General features: G+C 42.7%; 1 protein-coding gene across 1 annotated transcript in view; it reads right to left on the reverse strand.

Annotated features, from left to right (window-relative positions):
* Positions 1-23,725, reverse strand: part of SLC4A5 (solute carrier family 4 member 5) — a 185,087-nt gene that overhangs the window by 19,095 nt on the left and 142,267 nt on the right. The window contains exons 20-21 of the mRNA XM_073569061.1: positions 17,930-17,998; positions 13,258-13,431 (exon numbers count right to left, since the gene is read on the reverse strand). Coding sequence (XP_073425162.1) covers positions 13,258-13,431; positions 17,930-17,998 — 243 coding nt within the window. The remainder of the gene's footprint in view (positions 1-13,257; positions 13,432-17,929; positions 17,999-23,725) is intronic.

Genomic DNA, 23,725 nt, shown 5'->3' on the forward strand with positions numbered 1-23,725 from the left:
AAATATACCAGAAATTTACTCGCCTGATTCCCCATTTCAAAATAAGATTGGCGGGCAAAAAATAATTTACGTTTCGTTTTAGTGTCAGTGTATTGAGCATATAGCCTTTGAGCGGTCAGCCATTCTACCCTGTTACTGTTAGTTTGATCCAATATATAGGCTGCCTCTGAGTCTTTCAGACGTCGCTCCATCTCACCATCCTCTTTCGATGTCACTCGCTTAATATGAGAAATTGTAGAGGAAAAATAACCCCGTAAATAAGCTTTAAGAGCATCCCAGAATACATTAATATTTCGGGGTTCGGGATGGGATGAGACGAAGCAATGTAATTGATCTATTGTTCTATCAGGGGATGCTATCAACTTCAGCCAAAAGGGGTTCAACCTCCATGTTATCCTATTAGTCAAGGGCCCAAATTTAAGCTTGAGAATAACTGGACTATGATCCGAAATCCCCCTACTTCCATGTTTGATATCATCCACCCACGCCGCCAGACCGCTAGACCCAAAAATGTAGTCTATACGAGACAAAGAGCGCTTAGTGGAGGAATGACAAGCATGCTCCCTTATCTCTGGATGGCGCACCCTCCATAGATCCAACCACCCACTACCCGCCATGAATTGTGACAGTTGGGATGTACCCGGAGGGGAAACCCCACCCTGTATTCCATCACCCAGTCTCAATTTATCCAAATGGCTGTTCATGACTAAATTGAAATCTCCCATACAGATGACATGTGCGTCTGGGTAATTCAAAGCAAAGCTCAATGCCTTCCGAATAATTGATATATTGGCTGGAGGGGGATTATAAATACAAAGGATGACATATTTCTGAGAATTAATCAGTGCGTGCACAAACACAAATCGCCCCTCGGGGTCTTTCCGGGCCTCCCTAACCTCCCACCGAACATCCTTATGAATTAACAGTGAAACTCCCCTTGAGTAGCTGGTATGAAAAGCATGCATAAACCATTGCACCCACGGTTTCTGTACCCATCGAACCGTATCTCTGGTCAAATGTGTCTCCACCAGAGCCACAGCGTGAGGACGGTAATGTCTAATTTGTGAGAACACTTTAATTTTTTTCCGAGGGGTTTTTATGCCTCTTATATTCCAGGTCATACAAATCAGCTCAGAACCCATTCCCGTCTATATGGATATAATGCATGATGATGCCTGAACCAGGTGCGGAGAACCCACACAGATAGCAGAATTTGGCGTCAGCTGCGGCCTCTATCTAAACAATTATAAAAAGTAAAACTTTTGAGAAAGAAAAAGCAAAACAGGAACCTAATAGCATAGGCGTACAGTCTTACGCCCCCATCAAAAGATAAACAAGGGGATACCATCACTGTATACAGCGTCCGGTATAGCTGGCATCTGGGAACTCGCCGAGAGAGCTCCAATTAGACCGTTGACTGAGAGGATTCAAGGTAACAGCCGCCACATTAGGAATCTTTCGTAGGGGATCCCTTACGGGACCGTAGCCACTCAGTCGCCTCCGCCGGATCTGTAAAAAATACGGAGGAACCTTCATGGACAATCCGGAGCCGGGCCGGATATATCATCGAATAAACAATGTTCCTATCTCTAAGTCGCTTCTTGACCTCGAAGAATTGTGCCCGTTGCTTCTGCAGTTCCATGGAGAAATCCGGAAAGATGGAAACAACGGCATTGTTGAACTTGATAGGAATTTTCAAGCGTGCGAGACGTAGAATGGTATCTCTGTCCTTGCAATTGAGCAGGAGTGCCAGGAACGGCCGAGGTGGGGCCCCCGGAAGCAGGGATCTTGTGGGGACCCTGTGAGCTCTTTCAACAGCGAACATTGAGGAGAATTCGTCCCCCAAGGAGGTCTTAAGCTAATCCTCCAGAAACTGCTCAGGATGCTGACCTTCCGAGCGCTCAGGCAGTCCAACAATACGGATATTATTCCGGCGCATTCTATTTTCCAAATCATCCGCCTTCTGCTTCCAAGCATTCATGGAGCCTGCCACCTTCGCTAATTTAGCCTCCATGGGTATAATGGTATCTTCCACCTTGGACACCCTTGTCTCCACCTCCGTAATGCGTCCCCTCATAGCCTGCATATCCTGACGGAATCTCCCCACCTCCGTATAGACATCCTCAATTCTCTCTGTCAGGGATGTCCTGGTTAACGAGATAGCCTGCATCGACTGCTGTGGTTTTTGAGAGAGAATTCCCTGTTTGTTAAGGGATCGAAATGCCTCTTTGGTGTATAGAGGATTTCATTTTTGGGATTTATCTTGTCTCTATCGACTATTGAAATGGACCCGGCCAAGGTACAGGCCATTTATGATTGGGTTCAGCCTACTTCTTTGAAGGCCCTCCAGAAGTTTTTGGGTTTTGCTAATTTCTATCGTAAATTTATAGGTAATTTTTCTGGTATTGTCAAACTACTGACTGATCTGACCAAGAAGGGCGCTGATGTGCTGAATTGGTCTCCTGAGGCTGTCTCAGCATTTCAGGAGCTTAAGCAGAGATTTACTTCAGCTCCAGTTTTACGGCAACCTCATGTCTCACTTCCATTTCAGGTGGAGGTAGATGCTTCTGAGATTGGTGCAGGAGCTGTTTTGTCCCAAAAAGACCCTGTGACTTCTAAGATGAATCCCTGTGCCTTCTTTTCTCGAAAGTTCTCCCCATCTGAACGCAGCTATGATGTGGGGAATCGGGAATTGTTGGCCACGAAATGGGCATTTGAGGAGTGGAGACATTGGTTGGAGGGAGCTAGACATCAAGTTGTGGTCCTCACCGATCACAAGAATTTGATTTATCTGGAGTCGGCCAAACACTTGAATCCTAGACATGCTAGATGGGCCTTGTTTTTCACGCATTTTAATTTTGTGGTCTCTTTTCTTCCGGGCACTAAGAATGTTAAGGCAGACGCCCTTTCTAGGAGTTTCTTTGCCGATTCCCTTAGTGTGACCGAGCCTACTACCATCCTAGGTGAGGTGGTAGTTCTTTCTGCCATTTCGCCCGATTTGAGACGCGCCCTGGAGTTATTTCAGGAGGATAAACCTGAGCGTTGCCCTATGGGAAAATTGTATGTTCCTGACCAGTGGAGAAAGAGTGATGTCTGAAATTCATTGCTCCACATTGGCTGGTCATCCAGGTATTTTTGGAACCAGAGATTTGGTGAGTCTGTCTTTTTGGTGGCCTGCCTTATCTCGTGACGTTAGGAATTTTGTACAGTCCTGTGGGACTTGTTCTCGGTCTAAACCCTGTTCTAGTTCTAGTGGGTTGCTGATGCCCCTGCCGGGGCCCAAGAGGCCATGGACCCATATCTCAATGGATTTTATTTCTGATCTTCCTGTCTCTCAGAGGATGACTTATCTGGGTGATTTGTGATAGATTTTCGAAGATGGTCCATCTTGTACCACTCCCAAAGTTGCCATCTTCCGCTGAGTTGGTGCCCTTGCTTTTACAACAGGTGGTTCGGTTACATGGGATTCCTGAGAACATTGTGTCCGACAGAGGAGTCCAGTTTGTTTCCAGATTCTGGAAAGCCTTTTGTTCCAATCTGGGAATTCAGTTATCCTTCTCCTCCGCGTTTCATCCCCACACCAATGGACAGACTGAGAGAACAAACCAGACCTTGGAGTCTTATTTGAGATGTTTTATATCTGCTGATCAGGATGATTGGGTCTCATTTTTGCCCTTGGCCGAATTCGCACTGAACAATAGAGCTAGTTCTGCCACTTTGATGTCACCCTTTTTCTGTAATTTTGGGTTTCATCCTCGATTCTCTTCAGGGCAAGTGGAATCTTCGTCCTGCCCAGGTGTGGACACTGTGGTTGAGAGAATGCAGCAGATATGGGACCAAGTGGTGGATAAGTTGTCACTCTCTCAGGAAAAGGCCCAGCAATTTTCCAACCGGCATAGGACCATTGGTCCCCGGTTTAAAGTGGGTGATATGGTTTGGTTGTCGTCTAAGAATATTCCTATGAAGGTTGCATCTCCAAAATTTAAGCCAAGATTTATTGGACCTTATAAGATTTTGGAGATTATTTATCCTGTTTCTTTTCAAATGGCTCTTCCAGTTACGTTCAAGATCCATAACGTATTTCACAAATCTCTGTTGAAGAGGTTTGTTGAGCCAGTGGTGCCTATGGCAGCACCTCCTGACCCTGTGTTGGTTGAAGGCAATGTGGAATATGAGGTAGAGAAAATATTGGATTCTCATTTGGTTAGACGGAGACTCCAGTATTTGGTCAAATGGAAGGGTTATGGCCAGGAGGATAATTCTTGGGTCTCTGCCACTGATATTCATGCCAATAGATTGGTTTGTGCTTTTCACCGGGTCCATCCTGATCGGCCTGGTGGCGTGGATGAGGGTTCGGTGACCCCTCCTCAAGGGGGGGTACTGTTGTGAGTTCATTTTCTGGTCCACCAGTTGTGAGTTCTCTTGCCAGGCTCCCTCTGGTGGTAACAGGAGGTAGTGAGGCTGATTTAATCAGTAGAGATCTGCCATCTGATAATGAGGATGACGATTGGATCTCAGGAATCTCAGACTGGATTTAAGACAGCCAACTCCCTATTCTGGTGCTGGTGATTCCTTCTGGCTTGTCAGGTCTTGGTTTTCAGCTCTGTTCCAGTCATCTAAAGCTAAGTTTTTCTGGTAATGTTCACACTTGATTTTGTTGGTCTATTCAGTTTTTTGTGTTGTCAGCCAGCCCCCGGCTGGGGCTGTGCTGAATTTCCACTTATTTACCTGTATTTGCCAATTTGCTTTTTGTTCCTTATTAGATTGGCCTCTTTTTGCTCTGTCTCAGAATATTTCAGAGTGCTGATATAGTGGGAGAAGTCTAGTGACTTCAGGGTTAATTTTGCTATCAGAAGTGTTGGACATTATTTTTGTAGGGTTTTTTGCAGATTGCAGACAGTGTCTTTCCTTTCCTATCCTTTCTAGTTAGTTTGGGCCCCATCGTTTGCTCAGCCTATTTTCCTGCCTGTGTTTGTGCTTTCATCTTGTTTCAACGTCAATACATGTGTGGGGGCTGTCTTTCCTTTGGGGTCTGCTCTGGGTCAGTTAGTTTTCCCCTTTTCTTGCTTCAGGCTTATTTAGTTCTCCGGCTGTGATGAAGCGCCTAGGATCATCGTAGGTACGCTCCACAGCTGCTGTTAGTTGTGTGGTTAGGATCAGGGGGATCTGCAATCTGCATAGTTACCAACCTCTCTGGTTTTCTGTGACTTAGCTTGTTTTTTTTTTTTCTCCTCGGTGACCCATTCATAACAGTTTCTCCAGCGATCAGTCCAATGGTGGGGTAAAATATAACTTTTATTTTTCCATTAAAAAGGTTCCATTGTGAAGTACAGTATTCATTTGTACGGGATATCTTGTTCTCCAAACCTCCATTCTTGTGCTTGTGACGCCATTTTGTTGTTTACGAGTTAAATTTTGTAACTAGGTGAAAGTTCGCAGCTGTTATAAAACCAGACTGTTCCAGCTTGCACAAGAGATGAGATATGAGACCCTTAAGAATGCGCTATTGTTCTATTCTCTACGTCACGTAACTAGGGACATATTCCGATTTTCTTGCAATACTATTGGTTTATAAAGTAAATGTATTATGACGATGCTATTGGTAGTTGAGTATTTTGCATAATTAAGCAAAATACTGTAAAAAGATGATATAATAAACGGGGTTAGTGATCTGCCTTGATCCTCCCATACAGAGGCACACGTCTCCGTCTGGTCATTTCCAGTTGCTAGCAATGCCTTGCGGATTAACTTGGATATCACTTGTTCAACCGTGAAGGGTTAATTTAGCCCTCTTTCAACACCATGTTTCTTCAGTAACAATTTTGCATATAGTCAATCCCTTTTGGATGACATGTTTCGACACTACATGAGTCTTCCTCCAGGTCCACATATATATATAATATATATCTATACTGTATATATATACACACACACACACACATGCACAGTCCTGCTTATCATTATAGGCACCCATGAAGTTTAAATACATAATGTGGAATATCTCCTGAAGCTAATTAATCAAGTGAAACAATTTTTTTGTATAGAGCTCTCATGTTAGATACAGAAGAGCAAATGATAAACAATTGTGTAAAACAAAAAACAATGGGAGGGAAAAATAGAAAAACCTAAAGCTTACTGTGGCACCAGTATTTGCACCCTCTACATTAAGTGACAGAGCCAATTTGGTACTTAATGACCAAGCCAATTTTTACAATTCTGACGACTGTCACTTTATGAGGTTATAGCTCTGGAACGCTTCAACTTATCCCACTTATTCTGAGACTGCTTTTTAGTGACATTTTGTACTTCATGTTAGTTGTAAAATTTCTTTGATATAACTTGTGTTTATTTATGAAAAAAATGGAAATTTGGCAAAAATTTTGAAAATTTTTCAATTTTCAAACTTTAAATTTTTGTACACTTAAAGTTAATCTGTCACCCCTTTTTTTCGACTATGAGCTGCCGGCACCGACATCAGGGGCTTATCTACAGAATTCTGTAATGCTGTAGATAAGCCCCCGATGTAACCTGAAAGAGAAGAAAAAGGAGTTAGATTATACTCACAGGGGGCGGTCTGGGGCCCAAACTAACTAGAAAGGATAGGAAAGGAAAGACACTGTCTGCAATCTGCAAAAAACCCTACAAAAATAATGTCCAACACTTCTGATAGCAAAATTAACCCTGAAGTCACTAGACTTCTCCCACTATATCAGCACTCTGAAATATTCTGAGACAGAGCAAAAAGAGGCCAATCTAATAAGGGACAAAAAGCAAATTGGCAAATACAGGTAAATAAGTGGAAATTCAGCACAGCCCCAGCCGGGGGCTGGCTGACAACACAAAAAACTGAATAGACCAACAAAATCAAGTGTGAATATTAGCAGAAAAACTTAGCTTTAGATGACTGGAACAGAGCTGAAAACCAAGACCTGACAAGCCAGAAGGAATCACCAGCACCAGAATAGGGAGTTGGCTGTCTTAAATCCAGTCTGAGATTCCTGAGATCCAATCGTCATCCTCATTATCAGGTGGCAGATCTCTACTGATTAAATCAGCCTCACTACCTCCTGTTACCACCAGAGGGAGCCTGGCAGGAGAACTCACAACTGGTGGACCAGAAAATGAACTCACAACAGTACCTCCCCTTGAGGAGGGGTCACCGAACCCTCATCCACGCCACCAGGCCGATCAGGATGGACCCGGTGAAAAGCACGAACCAATCTATTGGCATGAATATCAGTGGCAGAGACCCAAGAATTATCCTCCTGGCCATAACCCTTCCATTTGACCAAATACTGGAGTCTCCGTCTAACCAAACGAGAATCCAATATTTTCTCTACCTCATATTCCACATTGCCTTCAACCAACACAGGGTCAGGAGGTGCTGCCATAGGCACCACTGGCTCAACAAACCTCTTCAACAGAGATTTGTGAAATACGTTATGGATCTTGAACGTAACTGGAAGAGCCATTCGAAAAGAAACAGGATAAATAATCTCCAAAATCTTATAAGGTCCAATAAATCTTGGCTTAAATTTTGGAGATGCAACCTTCATAGGAATATTCTTAGACGACAACCAAACCATATCACCCACTTTAAACCGGGGACCAATGGTCCTATGCTGGTTGGAAAATTGCTGGGCCTTTTCCTGAGAGAGTGACAACTTATCCACCACTTGGTCCCATATCTGCTGCATTCTCTCAACCACAGTGTCCACACCTGGGCAGGACGAAGATTCCACTTGCCCTGAAGAGAATCGAGGATGAAACCCAAAATTACAGAAAAAGGGTGACATCAAAGTGGCAGAACTAGCTCTATTGTTCAGTGCGAATTTGGCCAAGGGCAAAAATGAGACCCAATCATCCTGATCAGCAGATATAAAACATCTCAAATAAGACTCCAAGGTCTGGTTTGTTCTCTCAGTCTGTCCATTGGTGTGGGGATGAAATGCGGAGGAGAAGGATAACTGAATTCCCAGATTGGAACAAAAGGCTTTCCACAATCTGGAAACAAACTGGACTCCTCTGTCGGACACAATGTTCTCAGGAATCCCATGTAACCGAACCACCTGTTATAAAAACAAGGGCACCAACTCAGCGGAAGATGGCAACTTTGGGAGTGGTACAAGATGGACCATCTTCGAAAATCTATCACAAATCACCCAGATAAGTCATCCTCTGAGAGACAGGAAGATCAGAAATAAAATAAAATCCATTGAGATATGGGTCCATGGCCTCTTGGGCACCGGCAGGGGCATCAGCAACCCACTAGAACGAGAACAGGGTTTAGACCGAGAACAAGACCCACAGGACTGTACAAAATTCCTAACGTCACGACATAAGGCAGGCCACCAAAAAGACAGACTCACCAAATCTCTGGTACCAAAAATACCTGGATGACCAGCCAATGCAGAGCAATGAATTTCAGACATCACTCTCTTTCTCCACTGGTCAGGAACATACAATTTTCCCATAGGGCAACGCTCAGGTTTATCCTCCTGAAATAACTCCAGGGCGCGTCTCAAATCGGGCGAAATGGCAGAAAGAACTACCCCCTCACCTAGGATGGTAGTCTGCCTTAACATTCTTAGTGCCCGGAAGAAAAGAGACCACAAAATTAAAACGCGTGAAAAACAAGGCCCATCTAGCCTGTCTAGGATTCAAGCGTTTGGCCGACTCCAGATAAATCAAATTCTTGTGATCGGTGAGGACCACGACTTGATGTCTAGCTCCCTCCAACCAATGTCTCCACTCCTCAAATGCCCATTTCATGGCCAACAATTCCCGATTCCCCACATCATAGCTGCGTTCAGATGGGGAGAACTTTCGAGAAAAGAAGGCACAGGGATTCATCTTAGAAGTCACAGGGTCTTTTTGGGACAAAGCAGCTCCTGCACCAATCTCAGAAGCATCTACCTCCACCTGAAATGGAAGTGAGACATCAGGTTGCCGTAAAACTGGAGCTGAAGTAAATCTCTGCTTAAGCTCCTGAAATGCTGAGACAGCCTCAGGAGACCAATTCAGCACATCAGCGCCCTTCTTGATCAGATCAGTCAGTGGTTTGACAATACCAGAAAAATTACCTATAAATTTACGATAGAAATTAGCAAAACCCAAAAACTTCTGGAGGGTCTTCAAAGAAGTAGGCTGAACCCAATCATAAATGGCCTGTACCTTGGCAGGGTCCATTTCAATAGTCGATAGAGACAAGATAAATCCCAAAAATGAAATCCTCTATACACCAAAGAGGCATTTCGATCCCTTAACAAACAGGGAATTCTCTCTCAAAAACCACAGCAGTCGATGCAGGCTCTCTCGTTAACCAGGACATCCCTGACAGAGAGAATTGAGGATGTCTATACGGAGGTGGGGAGATTTCGTCAGGATATGCAGGCTATGAGGGGACGCATTACGGAGGTGGAGACAAGGGTGTCCAAGGTGGAAGATACCATTATACCCATGGAGGCTAAATTAGCGAAGGTGGCAGGCTCCATGAATGCTTGGAAGCAGAAGGCGGATGATTTGGAAAATAGAATGCGCCGGAATAATATCCGTATTGTTGGACTGCCTGAGCGCTCGGAAGGTCAGCATCCTGAGCAGTTTCTGGAGGATTGGCTTAAGACCTCCTTGGGGGACGAATTCTCCTCAATGTTCGCTGTTGAAAGAGCTCACAGGGTCCCCACAAGACCCCTGCTTCCGGGGGCCCCACCTCGGCCGTTCCTGGCACGCCTGCCAATTGCAAGGACAGAGATACTATTCTTCATCTCGCATGCTTGAAAATTCCTATCAAGTTCAACAATGCCATCGTTTCCATCTTTCCGGATTTCTCCATGGAACTGCAGAAGCAACGGGCACAATTCTTTGAGGTCAAGAAGCGACTTAGAGATAGGAACATTGTTTATTCGATGATATATCCGGCCCGGCTCCGGATTGTCCATGAAGGTTCCTCCGTATTTTTTACAGATCCGGTGGAGGCGACTGAGTGGCTACGGTCCCGTAAGGGATCCCCTACGAAAGATTCCTAATGTGGCGGCTGTTACCTTGAATCCTCTCAGTCAACGGTCTAATTGGAGCTCTCTTGGCGAGTTCCCAGATGCCAGCTATACCGGACGCTGTATACAGTGATGGTATCCCCTTGTTTATCTTTTGATGGGGGCGTAAGACTGTACGCCTATGCTATTAGGTTCCTGTTTTGCTTTTTCTTTCTCAAAAGTTTTACTTTTTATAATTGTTTAGATAGAGGCCGCAGGCGACGCCAAATTTTGCTATCTGTGTGGGTTCTCCGCACCTGGTTCAGGCATCATCATGCATTATATCCATAAAAACCCCTCGGAAAAAAATTAAAGTGTTCTCACAAATTAGACATTACCATCCTCACGTTGTGGCTCTGGTGGAGACACATTTGACCAGAGATACGGTTCGATGGGTACAGAAACCATGGGTGCAATGGTTTATGCATGCTTTTCATACCAGCTACTCAAGGGGAGTTTCACTGTTAATTCATAAGGATGTTCGGTGGGAGGTTAGGGAGGCCCGGAAAGACCCCGAGGCGCGATTTGTGTTTGTGCACGCAGTGATTAATTCTCAGAAATATGTCATCCTTTGTATTTATAATCCCCCTCCAGCCAATATATCAATTATTCGGAAGGCATAGAGCTTTGCTTTGAATTACCCAGACGCACATGTCATCTGTATGGGAGATTTCAATTTAGTCATGAACAGCCATTTGGATAAATTGAGACTGGGTGATGGAATACAGGGTGGGGTTTCCCCTCCGGGTACATCCCAACTGTCACAATTCATGGCGGGTAGTGGGTGGTTGGATCTATGGAGGGTGCGCCATCCAGAGATAAGGGAGTATGCTTGTCATTCCTCCACTAAGCGCTCTTTGTCTCGTATAGACTACATTTTTGGGTCTAGCGGTCTGGCGGCGTGGGTGGATGATATCAAACATGGAAGTAGGGGGATTTCGGATCATAGTCCATAGTCTTAGTCCGATGAGTGTTGCCGTCCATCTTCTAACGGTGACGTCCTCTTCTTTGGTGCCTGTCGGCGCCTGAAAAAATTTGTGCAATTTCTCCTGAGTATGCCGATACCCCATATGTGGGGAAAAGCCACTGTTTGGGCGCATGGCAGGGCTCAGAAGGGAGAGACCACCGTTTAACTTTTTAAACGCAAAATTGGCTGGAATCGATGGTGGCGCCATGTCACGTTTGGAGATCAAATTTTGTTAAATGCAGATTGCAAATTTTCTGTTAGTACAATAAACCTCATTTGAATCCAGAAATATAACTGAGTCCATCAGTTATTAGATATATGAAACTGAAATAGCTGTTGCAAAAACCAAAATTGTTATGAAGAAAAAAGGTTAACATTAATAGGGGTGCCCAAACTTTAACATATGATTGTATACTGAAGGGTTTTCCCCTAGATAAGTGGGACAAGTGGAAGACCTGTTAGGGCAATATCAGGAAGTGTTCGCTTGATGACGGCTTTGGGTGTACAGAGGCTATCCAGCATGAGATCTCTACAGGATGTGCAGCACCTATCCGGGAAAGAGATAGTCAAATTCCACCCCAGTTGTATCAGGAAGTGAAGGATATGTTAGGCCACATTTTGCTGAACAGGGTGATACGAGAGAGCCAGAGCCCTTAGTGTTGATCCTTAGGAAGTAGGGGACTTTGAGATTCTCTGTGGATTATTGGTAGTTGAACGCCTGCACGGTCCGAGACTCCTACCCTTTGCCAAGGATAGAAGAGTCCCTGTCAGCATTGGGAAAAGCAAAATACTTCTCCTACTTTGATTTAGCCAGTGGCTATTGGCAGGTCCCCATGGCGGAGCAAGACAGGTGGAAGGCAGGTTTTATTCTTTGTATGAGACTAGTCAAGTTCTATCGGATGAAGTCAGGGTTAACTAATACCCCAGAGATGTTCTAGTATTTGATGAAGAAATGCCTTGGAGACCTGAATTTTAAGGCAACACTAATATACCTGGATGACATCATCATATACCCCAACATGTTTGAGGAGCATCTTGGTAGTTTCGAGCAGGTGCTAAAGTGGCTTCAGAAGCATGGACTGAAGATAAATCCCCAGAAGAATCATCTGTTCCAAATAGAAATCGAGTACTTTGGGCATACGGTCTCCAGTTAAGATGTATATTCGCCTGTATTTAGCAGAGCCGATCAGGTTATGGCAGCTTCTAGTCTCTCATGGAGACTATTGAAGCATGCCAAAGATAAAAAAAAATAGTTTTTAAAACTATAAAAAAAATAAACGTTCAAATCACCCCCCTTTCGCCCCATTCAAAATAAAACAATCAAACATACACATATTTGGTATCGCTGCGTTCAGAGTCACCCGATCTATCAATAAAAAATGGATTAACCTGATCGCTAAATGGCGCAGAGAGAAAAAAAGTAAAAACGCCAGAATTAGTTTTTTTTGGTCGCCGCGACATTGCATTATAATGCAATAACGCACGATAAAAGATCGTATCTGCACCAAAATAGTATTAATAAAAATGTCAGCTCAGCACGCAAAAAATAAGCCCTCACCCGACCCGAGATCACGAAAAATGGAGACGCTACGGGTATCTGAAAATGGCGCAATTTTTTTTAAACAAATAAATTTTTTTTCACCACTTACATAAAAAAGAACCTAGACATGTTTGGCGCCTATGAACTTGTAATGACCTGAAGAATCATAGTGGCATGTCAGTTTTAGCATTTAGTGAACCTAGTAAAAAAGCCAAACAAAAAACAAGTGTGGAATTGCCCTTTTTTTTTGCAATTTCACCACACTTGGAATATTTTTCCTAATTTTAAGTACACAATATGGTAAAACCAATGGTGTCGTTGAAAAGTACAATTCATCCCACAAAAAACAAGTCCTCACATGGCCATATTGACACAAAAATAAAAAAAGTTATGGCTTTGGGAAGAAGGGGAGCGAAAAACAAACGCAAAAACGAAAAAGGGCTCCGTCATGAAGGGGTTAAACAAGTTATAGTTATTAAAGGCATTCACCCTATTATCCCACATAACTCATCCAAGCAAAGACAGGACAGTTCTGTATGGTGGTGGCCAAATGACCTTTGGGGAAAAAAGCTTCCTCCTGTCTCCAATTCAGCCAGTGCCCCAGATCAACTAAGTTCACTTCCGCAGTCTAACAGATATTTAGCGGATATTAATCCCCTTTATGTTTTACATTTATACAATTACATTTAACATCTATAGATTCCACGATTGTTTCTCACCATGATGGGGAAAATGATGGCTGCCACCGTAGACTTAAGAACCCATAGAACAGCGAGACAGATGATCTGGACAAGGGTGAAGAGATGAACTCGACGTAGAGGAACGTGTCGGAGATATGCATAGTCAGGTTGGTGCTTTGCGGGCATCATGAAGAGCTTACAGCGGTCCCAGAACTGGCAAAAAGTGAAATAATTAATATTCTGTTTTTCAATAATATTTTCTATAAGTATACCTATGTACCATAGATCACAATCACACTCTAATTCTAAAAGGACCATTCCCATCTAAAAAAGTGACAGCATATTGCTAGGGCATGCTGTCACTCCTTGATCAGTAAGGACCCTTATCGATCCTGAATATGAAGGGGCTGCGGTGCTGGTGAAATATTAGTTCTCTGTGCAGGGTAAGTAAAGGGAATCAAGGGCCACACCTGAGCAGTGGCCTTGTCATTTTCAGAATCAGTGGGGACCTGCACACCAATTAAAAAGTGACAGCATGTCTTATTGATGCCGTTGTTCAACAATATGGGAATATTCCTATAAGGTGATAATTACTAGGCTGCTTAGGGCTAAGAAATAGAAAACTATTAGAGAACTTAACATAGGGTAAAGCAACAATTTAAAATACTTGGTACTGTCCTTTTCACTTTGCTCTGCATCTAAAACAGCAGATTGACGGGTACCCTAAAATGGAAAATTCGGGGGCAGAGTGAAGCAAAAGTAGGTCGGTCCCCAGGTATGACTGTTCCTTATACACCATCATGTTAAATCTCGGTCTCTGGACGGAACGATGACTTTAAGGGCTCGTTGACACAGCCGTATTTTCTGTCCTAGGGCTGTCCGTGAAAAAAATGCTATTCAATGGGTCAATGAAGATAAGCAAGTTTGTTTCACTGACCAAATCTGAGTGGGGAAAAAAATGGCAGCCATACTCATTTATTTTGTAGATCAGATGAGACTTGCCCATTCAAGTCAATGAATGAGTGAAAAAAAAAATCAGATGCCATACAGAGCCACAGTGCAGCATCCTATTTTTACAGATACATTGCACTTCTGTAACATGGGAAACTGCAAATGGTCTTGTAAATGATTAATAGCTGCTGTATAAAAATGGATTACCGTATATACTCGAGTATAAGTTGACCAGAGTATAAGCTGAAGCACCTAATTTTGCCACTAAAACGGTGTAAACTTATTGACTCGAGTATAAACCAGGTATGCATTGTCCCCTCATCCCTATCCTGGCATGCATGGCACCCCCGACCCTGTCCTTGTATGAATGGCTCCTTATCACCTATTCTTGTATGCATGGTTCCTATAAAAAAAATCCTACTTACCTTCCTGCGCACCCTCGCATGTTCAATAAACCGGCTCATCACCAAGGACTAGCTGGAACAGCAGCAATGTCAAGGAGGGAGAATTTGAACAAGATGGTCAACGACTATCTAAGTGACCATACCTGCGTCCTTCCTGACGCTTCTGTACTGTTTAATTACTGGGTATCCAAGCTGCATAGTTGGCCCGACCTCTCCTTCTATGCCTTGGAGGTGCTGGCCTGCCCTGCTGCTAGTGTGATGTCAGAGCGTGTTTTCAGTGCCGCTGGGGCAATCATCACAGATACACGCACACGGTTGACAGAGAATGCAGACAGGCTGACTCATAAAATTTAACAAGGACTGGATTTCGCAACAGTATTTTTAAGCCCTCCAGATGACAGTATCCCAACCTAAAGTCACCCTACACGTTTTTTTTTTTAAATTGGTGATCACATCCATCCCTTCTCATACAAGCCCCTTTTCTTCCTCTTACACATGTTTTCAAAAACTGCTACTGACACATGTACCTCATGGTCAATAAGCTAAAAACAATTTTACGTTAATTAATATTTCCCATCGGAGGCACTTGCGATGAGAGTGAGACCCCCTTCTTCCTTCATCAACCATGGTATCATTCATGCCCCTTGGGCTAATTTTTGGAGACACTATGGCTATGCCTGGACACTGGGCACGGCCACCTCTATGCTAGTAGTCCTAGCTTTATCTTAATTGTTTGGCCCTTCAGACCTGCCTTGCTTCCTTCATCAACCATGATACAGCCCCTAGGGCTAATGTTTTGAAGACATTATATCTATGCCTACACATTGGGCAGTGGCACAACAAGGATAGTAGTCCAAGCTTTATAATTGTTAATCCCTTGTGATGATGATGGGTGGCTTCTTCCTGCGTTAACCATAACACAGCCCCTAGGGTAGATTGCTCTCCTCACACCACTTACACACTTAGCTGTCAGATGATCGACTCCATCATCAGTCGCTCTTACGACACTTCTGATATAACACTGGCACTGCGTTAATGGCATACGAGTCCCGCTCTTCCGGCAAAATAACACAGGACTTCATAGTGTTTGTACATTCTAGTGAAGCAGTGGTGTAAAAACAGCCCCTGACCAGGTGCCCCCATGTTATATACATTTGTTTACAGCATACATTTTTTAACATTTACACATTTTTTAGCCTTTTCCTCAGTCCCCAGACCGCTTTGTAGGGTCCAGTAGACAATTACTCGCATTTTCCATTGACTATCATTGGACTCGCTATTCGTACCGAATACCCGAGCATTAGGGTATACTCGGTACGAGTATAGCGAGTCCGAATACTTTGCAGGGAGGAGGGCCCCCGCAGAGTGTCCGGGCCGGAACCAAGGGGACTGCCATCTAGGTTCCTAAGGGAACTGTACCCGGGGAACGTAGGAGGAGAGTGGACTGCTGGGAGTGACAGGACAGCAAGGGGATGGGCGAGTATAAAAGGGACAGGGAGCGCGCAGGGAGTCAGTTGGCGGAACGGCAGGCACAAATTAAGAGACTGTGGGAGTTTGAGAGAGCCAGAGTGACTGACGGTGACCAGAGAGGAGACCATCGGCAGAGGGGAGACTTACAGTGGCCTGCGGAGAGTAAGCGCCGAACCTACCAACAAGAGACTGTTGCTTCACTCCAATCCAGGGTCACTACCTGCCCACGGTCGTCCGCAGCTGTTACCTCCAGCCCATTGCGGCCTGTCCGCCACCCCTCGCAGCCGCTGCTGCTTCACTCCAGCCCGTGGCTGCGGCCTGCCCGCTGCCGCCCCGCTTCAGCCCGCGGTTGCGGCCTGTTCATCATCGGCTGCAGTTGACGTCACCCCGCTGCAGTCAGCAGTTGGGGCCTACTCCTCGCCTACAGAGAAACTCTTTGCCCAGGCCCAGGCCATGCACGTGGCCTGCCAACCGCCACTCCTGGTAACTGCGACACAACCCTGCTTGGAGACTGGAGTCTCATTGAACTTGCCTACGAGCAGAACCCCGCTGTTTCTACAGGGGGTTACCTCATCAAAGGACTTCCTCAGGGCCTGTTGTGCCCCAACTCCTCCTGGGCGCTGGGGCGCCCGAAGACTACGACAGATCTTCAGCAGCTGGGCCCAGCGGCTGCGACACCAATGCAGTCTCATCAGAGACGCTGAGGCATGTCAGGACGGATAAGTGACACTATACGAAATAAGGACCCGTAGTCGGCCATATCGTGGCCCTATAGCAACCGGCTTTTGCCGGATTAGTCGTGTTCTCTTTTAAAGTGTTTGTTTGTACAGAGTCCCTGCGAGGACAATAGCTGTTATTGTTTTTGGTTGCTTAGCATAGCCCTAGCGGCTTAAATTTATAAAAGTTCTCTAGCCAAAGTTCAACTCAGCCTCGCGTCTCGTCACTGCATCCTGCGTACCTGCTGTTACCTACAACTTCAGTACTCGCTCATCCCTATTTGTAAGCCAAAACCAAGAGAGAGTGAAAAATACACAAGTGGTGACGTGTTTCTGTTATACTTTTCCTCTGACTGTTCGACTCCTGGTTTTGGCTTACAATTACTGATGTAAAATACTGTTCAAATACTGAACATATGAACAAGACCTTACAGTGAGAGTTTGAGTCTTATTTTTTACACTCATTTCGTATACGATATGTGAAATTCACCAGGCTATACGCATCGCACCTTACAACATTGCTATTTGGTGTGCTATTTCTCAGACTATAAAGTTCATATCTTTCCTTTGGATGCACTTTAATAGGATATTTACTGCTTATAGCCATTTAACTCCTTTGTTTTTTTTTCTGTGTAGTCATATTAGTCTTGGAGTGGCTAATGGGTCTTTATCAGGATTATTTCTATTTATATATAGCTTGCACCTGCTGAATTTTTAGTCATTCGGTACAGAAATGTTTTAGTCCCTCTCATTAGTCACTTTCCCTAATACAATGTAATTTCGTTATCTCAAATACCAAAGTACAATTTCATAAGTCAATGGACTTATCAGTGTGTTTTGAAGCCATAGAACCTGAAGGAAACCCACCCAAACATAGTAAGAACGAACAATCTTGCAGATGTTCTCCATTCTTGGATTCTACAAGACGACAGTGCTAACTACAGAGGCTTTGTGCTGAGCGATTTCCCACAAGTCCTCAAAATAAAGCAGTAATTTGAAATTAGCCATTATGTAGAGGTTTATTTTTTTTAGAGGTTGCCCCCTTACCCTTGGCTACTTGGCTCCATAGCTGCAGATATTACTTTTCATATTTCTCGATGTGTCTCTCCTGAAGGTTAACACATTTTAGCCAAAATTCCGGTATGTTAAGTGACATATCCTGATTCTTACCTGGATTCCATTGAGTGAAGCAACACCCATGTACAAGAAAATGCCATAAAGGACAGGCATTGGGATGTACTAAAAAAAAAGGTCACAAATAAGCTTCAGTTAACAATTACAAACGCAATGAACATAACTGTATCATTTATATAGTCAGGATCTTGTACATTTTTCATTGTGAAAAGGATTTTGGCTCATTCATATCTGCATTCTTCACTTTCATTATTCTGTTATGTTGTAGGAGCACAACATGGAAAATGACGGCAGTGGAGGCTCTTGGTGATGACTGACACCAACAAGGCCCAATAGAATCCAATGACTATTGTGGGATGGGTTGGGCTTCTAGCATGGAGTCCGTCCTATTGCTGGACAAATCGGCTCAGAATACTTTGCTGTTTTATCCAGTATTTATAACAGAATCTGTAATGGAGTCTCCATTGCATATGCAAATAGAAATTACAGCAAGCCAGCCCTCTTATGAGACTGAGAGACTTTAAAGAGGGTTTCTGCTATGTTATTAAAGTTACCAGTGGAACACCATTCCTATAAAAAAAATTAAAGCCATACTTCCCAACGGAATCTGCCCCATCTCCAGCCCTGTTGCTCTAATGGTCCCTGCTGGTCCAGAAGTAATGACATCATGACCACTTGTGACCTGACCGCTTAGGACACTGATTGACTGAAAGCTCACGTGACTGGTCATTGGAAGCTAAAATATGTTGTAAGTATGTTACTTTTTTCTTTTATAGGCCTCAATATGGACATGTCGGTCATAGAAAACTGAATAAAATGATACCTTGATATCTGCGATCTGATGTCTTAGGCCTGTTTCACACTTCTGTTTGTTTCCATCAGTCAAAATCCACCGTTTTGCAAAAAAAACAGATCCGCCATTTTTCTTGGCGGATCTGTTTTTTTCCCCATTGACTTGCATTAGCGGCGGATTTTGACAGATGGTCATCCGCTTGGATCCGTTTTTTGACGGATCCGCCAAAATTTTGGCGTCCGCTTACTTGAGTGGACGGACAATGAAACGTTTTTTGGTATGCACAGATCCGCTTTTCACACTGAGCATGCCTGGAAGAATTTCCTGTCCAAAAATTTAACCCCAAATCCCGTTCTGGTGGCAGGAAAAATTCTCTCTCTTTCTCTCTCTCTCTCTCTTCCAGGCTGCGGTTCCTTTAAATTTCCGACTTCAGGGAATCCGTCAAAACAACGGTCCGGTGGCATACGTTGTGTCACAACAGAAACGGATCCATCTTTTGCATTTTTTCACGGATTGCAACTGACCAAAAAAACAGAAGTGTGAAAGAGACTATAGTCACAAAAAAATCCATGTTTTTCTTGTATTTAAATGAGCTGTTAAGATCTATGGGCCTGAAGTAGATCTCCCTGAGAATCTGCCTCCAGGGCTTACTTTAAATGAAAGGGGGCATTTCCAGTGTGAGACATGTAATTAGGAGAGCAAGCTGTCAGTCATTATATGTCTGACACTGGTAATGCACCTTTTCATTTAAAGTAAACTCTGAAGGCAGATTCTCAAGGAGATCTATGGCCGACCCATAGATCTTAACAGCTCATTTACATATAAGAAAACGTTGCTATATTTCGAATAATACATCAGATTGCAGATATTAAGGTGTCATTTTATTCATCTTTCTGCCATCTTGCTAGAGAAAAAAAAATTCCTCCTCCAAGATGGTGCCGCCGGCACATGCGCAGAAGCAGCTATCGGATCACCTCCATGACACCGATATCTGCTACTGTGCAGGTGCGGCAGGTGCCATTTTCAATTTTTTTTAAATATCAGGATAACCTCAATCATAATAATTATATGTATAGTACACATGCGACTATTTTGCAGCGCAGGTACCACGGCTGGCGACAACTTGCAGAAGGGGTTTTTTTAGCATGTATTTATGTATATGAATATATAATATTAATTATGTATTTCAACTATGTTTATTGAATTTTAATTTTACAAAAGGTTAGGAAAGGAGGAAAGGGAAGGAAGGATGAACATGGGAAAAACAAGCAGGGAGAGAATGGGGAATCATAAAAATTAGAGATCTCACACAATCTAATAAAATATCTAGTTTTGAATAACAAAGAGTAAAAGGAAATGAAATAAGATAAAAATATATAAAATAATATTACAACCAGACCACCTCTTCACATTTCAGTGTATATCTTGAAGTAAAAAGTAAAGGAAGACTACTGAAAAGGGTTACAGTCTTTGAAATGTTGAGTTCCAAAGGTCCCATTTTTTGGAATATTTTATGAGACAGTCATTATGTATTGCGAAGCGTTGTTCCAGAGAACCGTGCAGGTGCATCTTATCCATTATCTCTGAAAATGTAGGTATTTCTGGTCTCTTCCAAAAGAAGGCCAGAGAATTTTTGATTACCAGGAAGAGATGAATAAATACATGTCTAATCGAGAAGTCAAGTTCTTCTAGACCGATTGAGAGTAAAGCCTTCTAATTTAATCAGTAACTTATTTTTAAGAAGTAAATTTATATTACCGAGGGCTTGTTTCCATAGTTGCTTGATTTTTGGGCAACTCCAGAAAATATGAAAAAGATTTCCTGGATTGTCACAATCTCTCCAGCATTATGTAGAGTAGATCAAATTTTTATGGGACAGTCTAACCGGTGTATAATACCATCTAGTCAGGATCTCATAGGATGACTCATGTAGTCTCATTGAAATGTTAGAAGCATAGGTGGATTTAATAGGGTTTTCCCACTGTTTGATACTGAAAGAAGTGTTTAGGTCAGACTCCCATCTTAACATGTAACTGTTTTTGGAGAATATTGTATCCTTATTAAAGTGGTTGCATAAGTTTTTTGTACTCCATAAGAATTTGTGGTTAGGGTTATTCAAGAGTGATAAAACTATTTCTGCCTTAAAGATTTTATTGTTAATGAGGTTGTGTATATGATCTTTTAGTATAATAAAAGGCATAAAGTCTGAGAAGGAGAGATTGTATTTATTTCTGATTTCTTTAAAAGATAAAAATGTAGTTCCATCATATATATATTTTTTATTTGTTTAATACTAGATTGGATCCAATTATTTGGAATGTCAATTTTATAAATATCCGTTACGAGTTTGAATGGGAAGCTTTTAATGAAGTTTGCTCTATTATATCCTCTACCTGGTATAAGCATAAATAATAGCTTTAAAAATCTAAAATTGGGATTCATAAGATGTAGGTTTAAATAAATGATTATATATAATATCCTTCAAGGAACAATTTTTAATTTGAACTATTTCCAACGATATCCACGCTGGTGAAGAATTTTCTTTAAACCAAAAAGAACTTTGATTAAATTAGCTTAAAAATATGATCTAATATTGGGTAGACCTAGACCTTCATTATTCTTTCTTTTATACAGAATATTTGCAGCCACCCTTGCTCTTTTCTCCTCCCAAATAAAAGAATTATTAGCGGACTGTAATGTACTAATGAGATGGGAAGGGAGAATTAAAGGTAAGGCCCTAAATACGTATAAGACCAAGGTCTTAAAGGCTTAAAATTCTCCTCGTCCAAGAAATATCCAGATTCCTAAGTCTTAATAGATTTTTTGAAATGGTTTCAGTGACCTGATCTAAATTTGCTGATATAGTTGTGTTGAGATTATTGGTAATAATAATCACTAAATAAGATAATTCTGTTCCATCCCAGTTGAAACCTGTAGTGGATTTCAAATCGTTAATAGCATGGGCCCCTGAACTGAAACACATTCCTTTTGATTTATGACAGTTAATTCTAAAAAAAAGAAATCTTGGAAAAGGAATCTAAGATTTGTAGTAAAGCGGAAATTTAAATTTAAGGATTAGAAAGTGTAAAAAAACAAGTTGTCCGCAAAAAGGCTGATTTTAAAGTGTCGGAAAGAAGTTTTGAATCCTGAAATAGAGGAATTATTTCTATTTTTTTCAGCTAGTGGCTCTACTGCTAGGACAAATAATAAGGTGGATAGAGGATAGCCTTGTGTAGTACCGTTGGTAATATAAAAGGAACTTGACAGATGGTTATTCGTTTAAATTTTAGCTTGGGCAGGAATATAGCGCAAATATTGATGATGATATTTTTTTATTAAATCCAAATTCTGTTAGTGCTGTCCTCAAGTAGTTCCAATTGAGTCTGTTGAAGGCTTTTATTGCATCAAGAGTTAAGAAAGCTGAGGCGGTATTAGAAGACCTAACAGGATTTAAAATATTGAACATTCTTCTCGTCCCATCGGACGCTTGTCGACTCTCAACGAATCCTATTTGGTCATTATTTATTAAACTAGATTATGGCCCGATGCTATCGCATCGGGAGGATGCGATAGCATCACACCTCTTGCCATGTTAACCCTCAACACACACACTCCTCTCACCTTTCACCATCTCCACTCACTCTTTCACTCCACATACGATCCCGTCTCTCACTCCGTCTCTCATACTCACGCCGTCATCGCCGCTGCTCCACGATCCCCAACATCTTCTTCCGCCGGCGCCATCCTGGATCCAGACATTGTCCACGCCGGCGACATGTTCTTGCGGCGACGCCATCTTGAGTATCGCGGGATTTCGCCGATCCAAAATAGCGTCGCCGCAGGAACATGACGCCGGCGTGGATGCCGTCGGGATCCAAAATGGTGTCGGCGAAATCTCGCGAGATTTCGCCGACGCCATTTTGGATCCCGACGTCCTCCACGCCGGCGACATGTTCTTGCGGCGACGCCATCTTGACTATCGCGGGATTTCGCCGATCCAAAATGGCGTCGCCGCAAGAACATGTCGCCGGCGTGGAGGACGTCGGGATCCTGGATGGCGCTGGCGGAAGAAGATGTCGGGGATCGTGGATCAGCGGCGATGACGGCGTGAGTATGAGAGACGGAGTGAGAGAAAGGGTCGTATGTGGAGTGAAAGAGTGAGTGGAGATGGTGAAAGGTGAGAGGAGTGTGTGTGTTGAGGGTTAACATGGAAAGAGGTGTGCGGTGACGTCACCGGTTACAACTGGACGGAAGTTGTTACAACCGGAAGCTGCTTAGGGCATTTATTATTATAGATGAGGGATAATAGTTTTCAACCTGTCAGCTAGAATTTTAGGGTAGATTTTGATATCACAATTAATCAAAGAAATCGGTCTGCAGTTTTTAACGTTATCTGTTTCTCCTGTCTGTTTTGGAATCATTATTATATTAGCTTCTAATATTTCATTAGGAAATGAGTCTATCTTTGATGCTTGATTAAAAACGTTTGCCAGATGTGGAGATATCAGACTTGAGAAAGTTTTGTAAAATTTGTTATTGAAACCATCTGGTCCTGGGGATTTTTGCATCTTCAACTTTTGAATGGTTTCTATTATTTCTTCTTTAGTAAAAGATGTCGTTAATAGATCAAAATCTAATTGACTCAATTTCGGTAAGTTTAAATCATTAAAGAAGGTTTTTATATCTTTTTGGTCTGGAGAAGATAACAGATGATTTATAAGATTATAAAGTTCTTTGTAGTAATTTGCGAAAATATTGGCTATGTCTCTCGTGTGAACTCTGATTTCAACTGAAGGGTTTTAATTTTATCTGTTTTCCTTTTAATTCTTTCTTGATTCAGTTTTGACATCATAAATTTTGTAGGCTTGTTAAGGGAAGAATATGTTTTAAACTGAGATGATTTAATCATGACATCATACTCTGAAAATATTTCTGTTCTAAGTTCTTGTCTGAGTTTTAAAATTCCTAGATGGATTTTGGGAGATGGGGAGGGTAGGTTGTTTTGAAGGTCTTATTTCTGTTTAATTTTAGCTTGTAAA

This window comes from Dendrobates tinctorius, unplaced genomic scaffold (assembly GCF_039654945.1).
Source record: "Dendrobates tinctorius isolate UK_male_01 unplaced genomic scaffold, ASM3965494v1 ptg000022l, whole genome shotgun sequence".
In the NCBI taxonomy this organism is placed as follows: domain Eukaryota; kingdom Metazoa; phylum Chordata; class Amphibia; order Anura; family Dendrobatidae; genus Dendrobates; species Dendrobates tinctorius.